We start from the raw sequence: 16,608 nt of genomic DNA on the forward strand, positions 1-16,608 counted from the left end.
GGACTCAGCAAGCCCTCATACTAGGTGCTTATCCTAGTATGCTTGTCCTAGCACCATAGGAGGTATTCGTCGTCCTTAAACACCCATACATCCCATGTATATATGTGTGTGTCTGTGTATATATCCATTACACACAAATATACAAAGCATATTTTGGGGGAAGGTATAAAAACTTGTAAGAAGTGTAATGGTATTGGGAATTTGAAGATCTTCCCTACCCCTTAATAAGCCTACGGGAATTTGAAGACCTTCCCTAATTCGAAGATCTCCCCTGTCCTCTAAGAGGCTGAATGTAATCACATGGTGCTTGTGGTGGGAGGAGTTTGCTGAAGAGTAGAACAGAGCCCACAGGAAGCTGGAAGTCAGAGCCATTAGAGCTAGAGGGAGGAGAGAATGCACCCAAGGAGACAGCTAGACTTGTGAGTGTTGGTTTGTGGGAAGGCAAAAAGGATGGTGTGACTTGTGGTATATTAACTTCTATGTTGTTATGATGGATTTGGTTTCCTGGTGTTGGCGTTTGGTATTCTGGTGTCTGAATAAATGTTTTGCTTGTCTTCTATATGGGGAGTCTGTTATATTTTGAAATTGAGCACTCTGCTGGTATCTTCACAGTTGCCATTTGTGCTGTGAATATTGTATGGATGCTATAAGAAGCCATTCATGTTTATTTACATTTTTTATATTTTGACATTAAGGTTAAAACCGCATAAAGCAAGGAAGAATTAGCAGCTCAACAAGTTCACTTATTCTCCTTTACTTGACCTTGTTACAAAACGTCTTTTACACGTTTTCTCCAACCTCCAATTCCTTTAAGCAGTGAGCTGTTGTGAACCAGTGTGAATACAATGATATAGTGGTGGATTGTGTTTGCATGTTTGGCACTAAATTTGGTTTAGTGCCTTTACCCAGAATTGCATGGTTAACTATTATGACCTGTAAAACTTGGGGAAATATTTGAGGGGGAAACAAGAGAACAGACATGATAGAGTACAGAGAAAATTGTGGTTATTCAGAAGCTGGTTTTTTGTTTCCTTTTCAGAGTACAGTCTTGCTTATTATTCTTTTTTTCCCATCTCATATTTTGGAAGACTTTGAAGAATGGCAAAGAGTGAACCCAACACTAATATTGCTTGAAATTTTATTTATTATATACAGAACTAGCAGGAGCTGAATATTAAGAAGGAAAGAGGTTAGTTTTATACAAATATCTTTCCTTAAAGAAACACTTTGATGGGGGGCAGGGAAAGAAAGTAGAAAAATCAATAAATTGTAAGTAGGACCAGAAATGGACTTGCTCTTTATGTTTCTGGAAAAGAAGAGTCAACAAAAAATCAGATCATTTACTCGTTTGGCACTTCACCAGTAAAGCACCTGGGTAAGGCCAAATCTGGCTCTAAATGTAATATCCTGTAAGAAGCACAGGGACATTTTGGTGAAATATTATTAAGCTAGCATGCCATTTCTGCATCCCATTTTGGCTCAAGGGGTTTGTGGATAAATTTTCTTTCTCTGATCAGACAACATCTTGCCATGGACGTCAAAATAAAACAACAGCATTAAGTTTATCTGGTGTCATGCTCTCCCCCTAGTCAATGGACTTCTTTGCCCTTAGAATTTCATCCCTCAGAACCCTTTCATTAACGTGAAGGAAAACTGCACTTCCTACTGGCAATGATCACAGCAGATAGGTTGGCTTGTCTTATGGCAGTTGCCTAATATTGGTATTCTTGGTAAATATTTAGAAATTATGGGTCTGAAAGTCTTGTCCTGGCTGTTTCTCTGGGGCCAAAATTATTTGGAAAAAAAAAATGGACATCAATGATTAGGTAGATTGAGGGGAAATTTAAAAGATAGAACATTACTGTTTATCAATGACAAAAGGATGCTGGAAATTTTTTAGTTTCCTAGGCAATTCCTAGTAATTGATGAAAAACAGGTGAGCTCACAGCTGCAAGGGCGATGGGGTATCAGGGAAAGAGACTTGCCTTAAAGGAATAGGGAATTAAGTTTGGAGATGATAGACAGTTCTGATTAATCACAGCATCCTTGGTTCAAATCAGAACTTTCTTCAGTGTCTGAGTTATTTTTCACCTTCATTTCAGCTAGAAAAAGGGGAGAGTAGAAGTTGAGGTATATTACATCTGCTACTTTATGTAGCTTAGTGTTATACATTCAAATATCAGCTTGACCTTTACAATGGGCCTGCCTATTAGCGATGGTTTCATGGTAAGCTATAGATGCATTTAATTAAAAACTATCATCTCTCCAATGTATCCTTAGAAAGTACCAGGTGAGAAGATGAGAGTACAATCACAGTTTGGGGCTTGACAGTCCTTCACATGAAAAACACCTATGTGCCTAATATATGTGATTCTTCTAGTAAAGAACTTGGTTCATTGCTATTTCCTATTCAGGGAACATAAGTCTCTTCAAAATGAATTTTCAGGATTCACCTTCCTAACAGCAGCATCTATATTGGGTCAGGGGTGGCCCCTGAATGAAAGTGGCTCCTTATCTGATGGATTTCTTGATTAGCAGGGTTTCCTCCTGGATTTTTTAGTCTATGCTTTAGTCTTTTTGCTGGTTCTTATTCTCCACTCTCTCTCCAAGAGCAACTTCTGGGGTATCCTTGCTAGATAATACATTGTATGATTTGTGTGAAATATTCCTGAGACAGAGATAAATACTTCTTTAGTCTTTCTTCCTGGTCTTGTCTCCTTTTATACATTGAATCTTGAGGATCATTGATTATCAGTTGGCCATAGAAGCACCTATCCTCTCTCCAGACAGATGTGGACGGACATATTTCAAGTAAGTCCCCTTTCCTAGTCAATTTGATAAACACTTGATAAGCTCCTACTATGTGTAAGGTGCTGGGCTAGGATGTCATTCAAAACCTTTTTCTATGAGGTCGGCTTCTTGACAGAAACCTGGCCCAGAGCACCAAGAGAAGGCTGAACGGGAAGGAGCCTGAGACCTTAGAAGCACGACCCTGAACTGGATTGGGCATGGCACCTAGGCTCATATAATCATAGATTTAGAACTGGAAGTTGAGGGATCTGAGGCCCAGAGGAGTTAAGTACTTTGCCTGAAGTCACAGAGATACTACACGGCAAAGTCAGGATCTGAACCCAGGATCTCTGACTCCAGATCCAAGTATCTCTTCATTGTATTACACATCCTCCCTAGATAAGAACTTTTCAGTATAGCTCAGGTGTTCTTAACTGCCCCTTGGGCAATGCCTGGTGAATGGAGACTAGGGTCCCCTTCTCAGAATAATGTCTTTAAATCTTTATAGGAAATGGCATATATTTCAGTTAGAGATTTGTGAATAAAGATATGGGGCTTTCCCCAGCTAAATTCACAGACCCCCCCCTGGAAATCTATTCATGAATTCCCTTAGGACCCCAAGGTAGGAGCCCCCTGGTATAGGGATTATCTCACAAATATAATGCCAAATCTTTAAGACACTGACCCATTTGGGAAATCCTGGTGTTTGGCACATGGCAAGCAAGGGAGACCAATCTACAAAGAACCCAGGATGCCATTGGAAGAAAAATAAATCTGGACCCTAGAACTCCCCAATTCCAAACCCCGCTACAACCACTGGCCCTGAGTGATAAAAGCAATTGGCATATCTATATAGCCTGGATATATGCCTTTCCTTGAAAATCAATCATATTGTCCTGGGTCAGAATCAAGAGTTAAGGGAAAATCATTATCATCTTTACCAATAGGTCTGACCTAAGCAACACTAGAAAGATGAATTCTACCAGGCCTTCTGCTGATGGCAACATGCTTAAAAAAATAGGCATGACTTTGCCACTAACTCAGGACAGTGGTGAAGAACAGAACCAGTTCCTATAGAAATATTAAGTAGTCTGTCAGTATCATGGAGCTCTCTGATCTGCATATAAAGTGATCAAAGGGAGTGGAAATCCGGGGCCATCTTGCAATATGGAATCCTATTGCGCTCTCTTCAAGAGACTGGTTCCTGCCAACATTAAAATACGAGCTCCTTGGGAACTTCCCAGGGAAATTCACTTCTTCCAAAATGGCCATAGCATGCTGTCTTCTGATAAATTGGTTTCTTCAAGTCAAGGTCCCTAAGAGTTCAGCAAAAGGAAAGAAAATGTTCTGTTACTCTAGAATTACATCCTATGAATCACATGTATTATAAACACAGGAGAAGCAAGGGTAGGGAATACTGTCATTCTAGGCATCAGTTGGCAAGAGTACTAGTACCTGAATCACAGGGTAGTTATGGAGATCAAATAGTTGACATATGTAAAGAAAACACTAAAACACTCTAAAATATATTATTATTACTATTATTATATATTATATAAAGTTTGAGGTTTGGGGTGTCATGAAAACTCTTTGTTAGAAGATTTACTACTAGAGATGCTACTATAATGAAGAATGTTTTGACATTATTATTCCCTATGCCATGTTCTGCCATCTTTTATGGCCATATTGCCCCCTGTTCAAGAATTTTCAAGGGTTCCCTATTGCCTCTAGGAAAAACCACTAACTTCTTCAATTTGTAAAAATGTTTCACAACCTGAATCCAGCCTACTTTGCCAGGCTTACTGCACATTAATCCTATCCACATACACTTTGGGCCTTCTTGATATTTTCCATGTGAGGACATAGGGATATGCCTAGTCCTACATATTCCCTCATGCCAAGAATGCACTCCCTGTTCAGCTCTATCTGTTAGGATAGATGATGGCTCAGCTCATTCTTATGAGTGAGCCTTTCTATTTTCCTTCTTCCTCCCAAAATCACAATTCCAGAAGGAAGAAAATCGTCTGTCCTATTTCCTCTTTAGTAAATGAGGAGCGGAAGGGAGCAAAAAAGGCAGACTAGAGAAGGGGAAATGATTATTGCCTCTTTAAAAGTGTGTATTGTCTGTGTGTCTGTGTGTCTGTGTGTGTGTGTGTCTGCACATGCCCACTCATGGGAATTTTGAAACTATCAAACCATTACCTGACAATGACTCCAGGACGAAGATCAAAATTCTTATTCACCACATCTAACAGCTCTTTCTCTGTCCTTTGGGAGGTTCCATAGGTGAACAGGGAAATTGAGAGAGGCTCAGCCACACCAATTGCATAGGAAACCTTCATAAGGAGATAGAAGAGACAGATAAGCTGGGAGTCTCTACCATACCCAAAGCCATAGTTAGCAGTTCTGGAAGCAAGGTAAGCAACATGAAAATGCCCTTAAATCAGTCTTTTTTAAACAAATTCAATTAAGAAATGTATCAGGTATATACTTCAGTACTGCCCCTATGGGCAGAAATAGGCTATTGCAAGGGAGACCTTGGTGAGGAACTGGGCTATCACTTAGTCTCCTATTTTCACTCGTGATACTAAATAAGAGCTAATCTCACTTGTTGTTTTCTTATGGAATGTAAGTTCTATCAGAAACCCTAAATTTTGACACCCTAGGACAAATCACCCATTGTCCCTCCCTAGTTTTACTTCTGCCCATTCCTCATCCTAATCCAGGTCTTTATAAAAGCAAGGAATCTAAAGTATCTATTCCACCAGCTTAAGGCTAACCACTGTCCCACAAATATTGCTGGATTTACTATCCTCAATGCTGAAATAAGGTCTATTTTTTAGTCTTCTTCCTTCTTCCTAAGAGCAATATATAAGGGGAAAGGATAGCATGGGGTGAGATTGATAGAAAATAACCTTAGCCTTTAACATCCCAGAAATCACAGGTTTTAATCAGGAACTGGCCCCTGAAATAGAAAAGGTATGGGGGGGGGGGGTGGAGAGGAAGGAGAAAAGTGACAGCATACTTGCACCAGAACTCTCCGACACAGTTTGGCTTTCACTAGGGACTTTGCCACCCAACGGGCTGCATAGGCTGCAGAGCGGTCCACCTTGGTATAGTCCTTTCCGGAGAAGGCTCCTCCTCCGTGAGCCCCCCAGCCTCCATATGTGTCCACAATGATCTTCCGGCCAGTGACTCCTGCATCTCCCTGTAAGGAGGCAAGAATAATGGTCATATGAGCAGTTTCAGATTGAGGAATAACCAATAATGGCATCCAGAACCAATCAATATCTATTGAGTATCTACTATATGCCAGTCACATGCTAAGCTCCAGAGAGGCAAAAAGAGTCAAAATGTCCCTGCCCCCAAGAGGCTCACAAGAATGTTTTGGGCATAGTTCCATTTTCCTACACTGTGGCCACCACTGACAGAACTCAGGAGAGTAACTACCTTTGTTGACTTCAGTCAAGTCATATCTCCCCTTTAGACCTCAGTTTCCTCATCTGTAAAGTGAAGGGTTGGGCTGGGGAATGGGGGGGGGGGGGGAGGAGACCAAATGATGACAATGACTAATGAAATAATTCTCAAAGAGAAAATTAGCCCTACAAAGAAACTTGTAGTGTGGAGAATTCTCCACTAGATGGGGATATTGGGTCAGTGGTGTATAGAACTCTCCAGCGGGTCCTGCTTTCTGCACTGACTTCTAATCAGGCTTCCTAAGCAGGGCCAGCACCAGCCACAAAAGTATGCAGAACAGGAGATAATCGAAGTGATGTGATCAAAGTGGTACCAGGCAAGGTCACCTGTCCCAGGACCTCAGTGCCATTCATTGCTGTTCACCCTTATATCTTTAACCTTTTCTTTGGATCTTTAAGACTTTTGCAAATAACATGAAGGATGAGCCTGAACCTCTGCTTAAAACTGAATCAACTAATTTCCTAGTTCCAGTTAACCTCTTAGTAGAGACAATGAGAAATGAAACATAGGATCCTCTACCTGGCATAGGATGGTGCAAAAATAATAATTATAGTGATGATGAGAGAGTGGATAGAATTCAGGAAATAGAGTAAGGAAGACCCGGTTTCAATTCCTTCCTCAAATACTTATTAACTGTGTGACCTGGGGCCAGTCACTTAACTTCTCTATGGCCTCCGTGTTCTCCTGTGTAAAATGGGAATACTAATGGCACTTAACTTAGAGTGTTGTTGTAAAGATTAAATGAGATAGAATACATAAAGCACGCTTACAAAATATGCATACGTGAATCTATTTGCATATTACTGCACATGTTTGCAACCCTTAAAGTGCTATATAAATGTTAGCCATTAATAATAATTACTGTTGTTATTACCCTCATTGTTGTTATTGTTTATAGTGAAGAAATGGAGTACAGTGGGAAAAATGGCTCTGGAGTCTGAAGACCTGAGTTCAAATCTCACCTCTGACATTAACTACCTTGTGACCTTGAGCAATTTTTTAACCTTCTTGGCTCTCAGTTTCCTGACTTGTAAATTGAAGGCTTTGGCTTAGCTGGCCTCTGAGCTCCCTTCATGATCTAAATGTATGACCTCATGTCCCTATGGCTAAGAAATCTTCACCCCAGAAAATTCTAAGGAGAAGAGGAAAGATTATTTCCCTCATTCCAAATGTTGAGAACAAGCTGACATAAGCAAAAGAGATAAATGATCTAGGTGCTGGGGAGGAGAGGGAAGAGGAGAAAAGGAAGGGGAAAAGCAATCGCACATATACGCACATATATGTCTTATGTATATATGTATGCATGTATGTGTATGTGTTTATCATGTATGTGCCAGGCACTGTATTAAGCCCTTTTCAAATATTATCTCACCATAACTTGTGAGGTAGGTATTGTTATTATCCCCATTTTACAGTTAAGGAAACTGAGGTAAACAAAAGTTAAGTGACTTGCCCAAGGTCACACAACTAGTAAGTATCTAAGGCAGGAATTTAAATCAAGGCTTTTTGACTCTAGTCCCAGTGCTCTCGCCCCGAGAAGGGAAATGGCACTGATGTATCATAATCCTGTGTAGGGTGGAAAATAGAGAATCATCTGGGGAGAACAGGAAAAGGGCAGTCCACTATCTCACAATAAACCTTTCATGATAAGCAGCTGTATGGTCAGGCCATGGAGTTCATCCAGCAATGAATGTATCTAGGGCAAACAGAGAATTTGGACAATGGACCCATCCCAGAATGGAATAGGAGGAAGGGAGCTGATTTACATTTGGAAAGCTGGGCAGCATTCCACACCAAAACAAAGGCCAGGCCTACACTCTCCTGGTAGAACTTTGCATGGCCTTTGCTACCCTGCCTGGTTTCAGCTCTGCAGAACAAAATGTCCTTTCCCAGGACAAGCTCATTGTTTCTAAACTTACCGCCTCACTACTAACTCAAGCCTTGATGGACACTGCCTGCCTCACCCTACTCTACCCTTTGAGAACTCCTCCCAATGCCTTCCTTTATAGAGGCTGGAAACTTGACTCTCAGGTCCCTCCACTCTGCATCTGCTACTTGGCCTGCTTTCAGCTAGAAGGAACAAGATGCCTCCTGCTGTGTCTGACCCCTCCACCCTTTCCTACCTCTTTTTGCATGTTGTCTCCTCCTTCAGATTATAAGCTCCCTGAAGGCAGGGACTGTCTTTTTTTCAATGTATCCTCAGTACTGAGCAGTACTTAGCACACAGTAGGCACTTAACAAGTGTTTATTTGATTGGATTGGATAGAAGCATATGATTTCAGGTTATAGAATATCATAGTCTCTGAAAAATTAAAGTCATCTCAAGGTAGAAAAGCATGGTGGTCACAAATATATTGAATATTTTGCCAGCAAAAAATTGCACTTTAGGACAGACATGAAAGAAAACAAGGATGACATTTCTCATCCTGGGTAACTCCTTTCCATGTCTACCTGTAAACCTCCACAATCTACCTGGTGTTCTGGGGATGCCTGCCTCTGGATCTCTTGATATTGTCTGGACACTAGTGGGCTGCTCACCTGTTATCCCTCACTCGATCTAGGTTACTGGCAAATAATTCAATAATATGTTCAAGGGGGCACAGACGATAGAACATTGGCCCTGGAGTCAGGAAGACCCAGGTTCTAATGTAGCCTCAGACACCTATTAGCTCTGTGATCCTGGAGAAGACTCTCTGCACCTCAGTTTCCTCATCTGTAAAAAGCACCTACCTCCCAGTGCTGCTATAAGGATCAAATGAGATAATATTTGTGAAGTACTTTGCAAACCTTAATGCTCTATATAAATATTAGCTGTTACTATTATTGTTAAGTCCATGGAGCCCCTTAATATTTAACAAAGCATTTTTCCCATGAGAAGGAAAGTAGAATATCTCTTTTTTGGCAGATGAGAAACTAAAACTTAGGGGGATGACGTGATTTAATCATATATCCATAAACAATGGAGAGAGGATATTGAAAGAACTGGGAATATTTTAGCTCAGAGAAGGGAAGATTGAGGGACTGTGATAGCTGCCTTCAAGGACTTGAAGGCTGGTTATGTGGATGAAGTGCTAGACTTGTTCCTGTGATTCCAGAAAGTAGAGAGAAAGATAAATTCCTAACTTTAGGTAGGGCCAGATCCCACTGTGCCACCTCAAATCAACTTCTGTGCCTCCCTGGACATACATGCGGGCATGGAGCTAAAAGATGCCAACCATGACGGAGCACACTGCCCACCTCCTAACAGAGAAGTGCTTGACAAGGTGCAGATTGAGCAATTTTTTAAACATAGCCAATGAAGGAATTTGTTTTTCTTGACTATGCATGTGTGTTTCAAAAAGAGAAGGGTTGTTTCTCTTTTTTTCCAACAAAGGTTGAATGTGAGAGAGAAAGAGGGTAAATAGATTTTCACTCATTGCAAAAATGATAATAGTAATAGATTGAAGGTTTAAAAAGCACTTAAAGATCACTTCTTTTAATGATAGATAAATAGATGGATGGATGGATGGATGGATGGATGGATGGATGGATGGATGGATGGATGGATGGATGGATGGAAGGAAGGAAGGATGGATGGATAGATAGATAGATAGATAGATAGATAGATAGATAGATAGATAGATAGATAGATAGATAGATAGATAGATAGATAGATAGATGGGGAGATAGATGGGGAGATAGATGGAGAGATGGAGAGATAGATAGACAGAACAAATGTTCAACCTGTGGTATGGAACAGAATCAATATGACAAATTGCTGCCTGATTTGAATGCTGTGATATAAGGATAAATGAGACACCTGTGGCCCACCAATGACGAAACGCCCACTGGGCTGCAGGTGGTAAATTGTCTTTTCATCCAGGTATTTCGAAGGCACCACCGCTCGAATCACTTGGTCCTTTAAAGCCTGGCGCATGTCCTCCAGTGTGATGTCTTCGTTGTGCTGCACCGAGATCACAATGGTGTGAATGCGCACTGGAATGACAGCCCCGTTGTCCTGGATATACTGGACAGTGACCTGCATGGAGAAAAATCACGGGGATTATCATCCGTGTTCTCTTCACCTTGTGAGCAGAGGACCGGCTACATATTGGTGTTGTGTGGGTGATAGGTGATAAAGGTTCAGTACACAAGATCCTCTTCTCTCATGTCTCTTTACAGAATGCAGGTATCCTGGTGTTCTCAAAGGCTGTACAAGAAAAGGTTGGGGTCTGTCAGGTCCTACCAAATTGGAAAAAAAAATGGCATTTCTGTTGTCCTAGAGTCAACATGGCTAAATTTAAAAGAATATCAGCAATACCAATACCAATAAAAGAGTTTGCATTTATATAGTACTTTAAGGTTTACAAGGCATTTTACAAATGTTACTATTTTGTCCACACAACAACCCTGTAGGTAGGAGCTATTATTATCCCCACTTTACAAATGAAAAAAAATGACTTGCCCAGGGTCACACAGCTAGTAAACAGAAGAGGGACCCAAAGAGATGGATGTTTCTGTCCATAGCAAGTCACAAGAGCCTACTAGTTCACTAAGATATGAATGAGTTCTAATCTATATCACTGAAAGAAGTGACCACTGCAAATAAATTCACTTCAATTCAATAAGCACTTAGCTAGGGGCAGCTAGGTGGCACAGTGAATAGAGCCCCGGCCCTGGAGTCAGGAGGACCTGAGTTCAAATTCAGCCTCAGACACTTGACACACACACTTACTAGCTGTGTGACCTTGGGCAAGTCACTTAATCCCAATTTCCCTGCCTCTCCCCCCTCCAAAAAGACAAAAAAAAAAATAAGCATTTACCTAGCACTCACTAAATACAAGACTCTGTGAGACTTCATATAACGCAGTGGCACATGTAAGAACAAAGTTTAATGGTATGATAAAAATAACAGACAAATGTATTTGATAACTATTTAATGACAAATAATTGGTATAGAGTTGTGTGATTAGACATAAATGGCAAGTAATTCACATAAATGACTTGAATTATTATGATTATTAATCCTGTTGTTGTTCAGTCATGTCTGACTCTTCATGACTTCATTTGGGGTTTTCTTGGTAAAGATACTGGAGTGGTTTGCCCTTTCCTTTCTCAGTTCATTTTACAGATGAGGAAACTGTGGCAAAGAGGGCTAAGTGACTTGCTTAGGGTCACACAGTTACTAAATGTCTGAGGTCAAATTTGAACTCAAGAATGAATTCTTGACTCCAGGCCCAGCATTCTATCCACACTATTAACCTGGCTGACCCTATTATTTTTAAACCAGGTGGGTTTTTCCCCTCCTGTTCTGTTAGCCCTCCAGTGACATTACTTTCAGTCTAAGGCTTTTTGCTATTGATTCCCAAGTAAGATGTAAAATTGCATTTAATAGGCTAAATACTAGCCCTAACTCTCTAATACCTGAAGAATCCCATGTACCCTTCATAGTTAAGGATTGAGGCTACTTTTGCCACATCCATATTCAGCTATCTTAACTGAGAATATCTTCAACAGAGTGATTAGCTATTCCCTAATACTCAAGTCCAAATATTCTGGATTTACAAGGCACTTTGGGTCATGAAGGTGTATGTCTATACTGCCCAAGGAGTGGGCATCACTGTGTGCCAGGTATGGAATTAGTGAAGAACTAGGTCAGTCATGGTGAAGGGGCAAAGACACAGGAAAAAAAATGGATTATGAATCTCCATCATCTGAGCATCTTGGTTACAGAAGAAGAAAGAGACAAAGTCTAAGACTCCCTAACATGTAAGGATCTTGAGGAAGGGGGCCTTCCAGTAGACTGTTAGGTACAAAAACCTCTGATAATGAAACATACATATTTCACACTAGCAGCTCCTAGGAATATACCTTCATCAGCTGTAGTAACAAAGATATCCTCCCTCAGGGATCCCATCCTTTATCTAAAAGTATTGTCATGTTTATGATCAGGATCAGCTTTTTATCTAATCATAATATGATTTCAGAAGTCTCCATTACCCAAAATGGGGTCTCTCCCCACTATTGCTGATGCCTACACTTTAATTGGAGACATTCAACAGTTAGCCTTCATGCCACCCATGTCATCTACAGGGCTATCCATGCAAGCAACTTATTAGAAGTCTGCCCAGGGCATCTAAGGCATCAACCATTCAAATGGTAGGTACAGAGAACTCAATATGGGCTTGGTACCATACTGGACACTGGAGAGGAAATACAATGATCCTTGCCCTCAAGAAACTGGAGAGACAAAATGAATGTTCCTGAAACGGGATACAACTAAATGCTAAATGGTGCCTTACCAATTATAAGAACTAAATCAGTTCTTATGGAAAGGAGATCCAGAAGGGCTAGACTGGTCAAGAAGGCTTCCTGGAAGAGGTGGTACCAGATCTGGGTCAAGGATGGAAGTGGTTGACTTCATGGCTCAGTGAAGTCTTCATGACTCAGAAGGAAAATATGACTAAAAAAGTTCCCCAGATGTTGGGAGCTTGGCTACTTCAACCCCAACACTGGCTTATTTAGAAGTATGAACACATTGAAAGAGTGTTAGATTTGGAAGCAGAAGATCTGGGTTGGAAATCTGGCCTGGCAACTTACTACTTGTGTGACCTTGGGCTAGTCCCTTCAGCACTCTGGGCTTGTTTCCTCATCTGTAAAATGAAGAGGCTGACATCCAAGGTATTTAAATAAGTGATTATATGATCTCTTGACTTCCTGTGTGACAAGAGCTTAATCCCCAAATCATAGGGCTGGGAAAAGAAGTTGGAGAAGTTTGTGTTTTAGCCTTCAGGCAGAATCATGCTTAAAACTCACCATGTCTGAGTAGACTTAATACAGTGGCAAAGAAGACTTGGGTTCAAATTCCATCTCTGATGCTCATACTAGCTATGTAATCTTGGGCAAGTCACTTCCCTCCTCTGGGCCCCAATTAACTTTCTCTAAAATGAGGGGGTTGGATCAAATACTACCTGAAGTTCTTTCCAAATCTAGATCTTTGATTCTAAAAGGACTCTGGCATGTCCTTTACAATGCTAGGATTCTCTCAAATTCTTATTTAGTGTCCATTTCATAGATAGATACAAGAAATGTGGCTACTGGCTTTATTCCACAAGAAATATAGTCGGGAAAAATAAGAGTATTGCTCCCCCAAAAAAATCTGCTTCTCTTTGAGCATAAGAGAACTACCTAGGGCTCAATGAAGCTTCCTTTAGACCCTTGAAGCAAATAGTGATAGGAGGGAAGAGAGAGACAAGATATGTGTTATTATGGAGAATAATACAAATGCTATACTGGCCAGGTGAAAAAAAGGGTACATACTCTTAGTTATGGAGCCTAGGTGGGCAGTGAATAGAGCACTTTGGAATCAGAAAGACTCATCTTCCTGAATTTAAATCGAACCTGGCACGCCCAGGATGGTTGCTAGCACCAGTTCTTAGATCTGCTTCACTAGGAAAGACAGCTGTTTAAGGAGTCAACAATCTTTTTTAACTACATGCACCAGTTCAGGGGAAAAGTCAACACCCTGAACTTCAAAGAAAATACAAACAGAGAAAATACAAGCAGAGAAATAAAGACCAACAGACAGGACTCTGCCTGAATCAAAGCAATATTGCTATGCACTTGACATACATCCCTGGATCAAGAGAGCCTGCACATCTGAGCAGTTGGGGAGCTCTGAACATAGGGTCACTTATAATCTCGACCAGGGAATCACAAGACCCTTCTCATAAGTGAGCCCCCAAAGCAAAATACAGAGCCAGAGGCCATCACAACCCTCATGACTCAGTGCCTAATTAGAGATTAGCAAAAGGTGTGAGAGCCTTCTGACAAGCAAGCCTCCCTAAGAAACTTCCCTTAATGGGGGCTCCACATTAGTCCTGTTAAGGTAGGAAAAGACCTGTTAAGGAGGAAGATCTTAAATCCCATTGACATTACAGACCCTGGACTAGTCACTTATCCCTGTTTGCCTCAGTTTCCTCACATATAAAATGAGCTGGAGGAGGAAATGGCAAGCTACTCAGTATCTTTGCCACAAAAATTCAAAATGGGGTCAAAAAGAGTCAGGCGCAACTAAAAAAAACTAAATGACACTCTTAGTCATTCCTGCTGTCATCTGATCATCAATAATAGGTAACACGATGTTTTTCAGAAAGATAGACTTATCATAGGATCATAGATCTAGACCTGGAAGGAATCACAGAGGCCATCAAAACATTTTACAGGTAAGGAAACTGAGGCCCAGGGAAGTTAAGAGACTTACCCAAGGTTACACAGATAGTGACCATTGTTAGAAGTAGGATTTGAACCTTGTCTTCTTGGCTTCATACCTGTACTACCAAAAATAAATCCTGATTGAAAATAGAAACTCCATGGGAATGAGGCCAAAGAAAGAGAGGTCAGAGAGTTACCTGGAATATTAGTAGAGAAGCTCCTACTATCAAATGTCTGATCTCTAGAGAAAAGCCTAAATCCCCTTTCAGGAATCTTTGGAATAATCTATGCTAGCACAAATAATGAATGTTAATTCAGTCATATTGCAATTGACTGAGAAGGCAAGTAAGCCTTGCAAGAGTTGGCCAAAAAAAAAAATGTGTACGTGGATCCTTCATGTCCTCTGGGAAGTGTAAATCCAGAAGGAACTTGGCTTTGGATCAGTGTTTGCCCTCTCTCTCTCTCTCTCCTTTCCAGATCCAGGAACATTCCATTTCTCAGCACAGGGGCAAAGGAAGCAATTTGCTTTCTTACCTAAGTCAAATGGATAATCCCTTTCTACTAAATGCACTGCAAAAAAAAGTGTGTGTGTGTGTGTGTGTGTGTGTGTGTGTGTACATAAATATATATTTTTCATTGATCACCCAAGAAAAAGAAAATTCAGGAGGTTCAACTTATTACAGTTCAATTTCAGTATTTCCTCTTCTATGAAAACCATTCTATTTTAATATCTCTACATACAGATAAGATCAGACAACGTTTGCTGATTTTACTTGGTACAAGAAAAATATATATATTTTAAATTTCTTATCCTAATATCTACCACCTGTTCCTCTCCCAAAGGGAAGGATCTTGAGAACTGCCTTTAAAAAAAAACTCCACTGCTGATGCAATCTCTATTTGAGATTATGTGCATATGACTAAAGAAACCAGAAGACAGCCTGCTACCTGTTTGGGTTTCTTTTTAAGCAGCTTCTACATTGATGTTCTTTGCACCAATCAATTAAAAAGTTCACCTTCAAAACTGCCCAGAGGCAAGGTGGCTAAGCTCCTATAGCTAGGACATAAAAAATGAAGTCCAAAATGATTATTGAGTGGTACAATATGCAAAACTCTGGCCCACATGCTATGGATGATAAAAAAAAAAACAGAAATTTAAGACTATCCTTGTCCTCAAAAAGTTTTCAATCTAGTTGATGATTTTTTAAAATTGCATATAAAAATGCCTAAACTGAATGAATAAGAGTCATTTTCATGACAAAGTGTTAGAGATAGCACATCAAAGGAGTCAAAGATTACCCTGGACTGGTCAGGTCAGAGGAGGCTTCACCATGAAATGAGGACTTAAGCTCTGAAGTCTGGGTAAGAATGCAAGACAGATGAGAGAAGGGAAGGGAGGAGAATTTGAACAAAAAACATGTTCAAGAGCTACAATAAGGAGGGATCATGTGGAAAAGCAGATCACATGTGGAAAGTGGATTAGGAGTCATTGTCTAAGAACTCGATCATCTTACTAAATCACATGGACTTCGTTTAATGGGAAAAGAGGGAACCACTAACAGTTTTTTTTTAAGCAATTGGTTAAGTAACTTGCTCAAGGCTACACGGCCAGGTGTTTCTAGGTGGGTGCTAAGTGTCTGAGCCTGGATTCGATCCCAGGTCATCCCGACACTGGGGCCAGTACTCTTACTCGCTGTGCTACCTTGCCGCTCCGACCACTAACAGTTTTGAGCAGAGATGAAATTATGAAAGTCATGTGTTAGGGAATCTAATCTGGTGACTGTGTGCAGAATGGATTGAGGCAATCATGGGATCATAGACATAACTACAAGTGACCTTTGAGACCATTGAGTCCAACTTCTTTATTTTACAGATGAGGAAAGTGAGACAGAGAGGGCTTAAATGACTTGCCCAGGGTCACACAGCTAATAAGTGACTGAGGTAGGATTCGAGCTCAGGTCTTTCTCAGTATACCACCTAGCTGCCTGGTAGAAGGTATAATTGGTTATAGGAAGACCAGTTAGGAAGCTATTGTATTGATATGAGTCAGTTGGTAAAGGCGGAGATCTTAATAATGGCAGTGGTGACAAAAAGAAAGATGAATTTGAGACTCATTTCAAAGGTAAAATTGCCCATTTTTAGTGCCTA

At 40.6% G+C, this 16,608-nt stretch overlaps 1 protein-coding gene across 1 annotated transcript in view; it reads right to left on the reverse strand.

Annotated features, from left to right (window-relative positions):
* Positions 1 to 982: 982 nt before the first annotated feature.
* Positions 983 to 16,608, reverse strand: part of MAT1A (methionine adenosyltransferase 1A) — a 40,801-nt gene continuing 25,175 nt past the window's right edge. The window contains exons 6-9 of the mRNA XM_069068383.1: positions 10,067 to 10,285; positions 5,816 to 5,998; positions 4,993 to 5,126; positions 983 to 4,106 (exon numbers count right to left, since the gene is read on the reverse strand). Of these exons, the coding sequence (XP_068924484.1) occupies positions 4,004 to 4,106; positions 4,993 to 5,126; positions 5,816 to 5,998; positions 10,067 to 10,285 (639 nt within the window). The 3' untranslated portion in view covers positions 983 to 4,003. The remainder of the gene's footprint in view (positions 4,107 to 4,992; positions 5,127 to 5,815; positions 5,999 to 10,066; positions 10,286 to 16,608) is intronic.

The sequence above is a fragment of the Petaurus breviceps genome, unplaced genomic scaffold (assembly GCF_028583685.1).
Source record: "Petaurus breviceps papuanus isolate PSGF00001 unplaced genomic scaffold, PetGlider_PUasm1.0 90762, whole genome shotgun sequence".
In the NCBI taxonomy this organism is placed as follows: domain Eukaryota; kingdom Metazoa; phylum Chordata; class Mammalia; order Diprotodontia; family Petauridae; genus Petaurus; species Petaurus breviceps.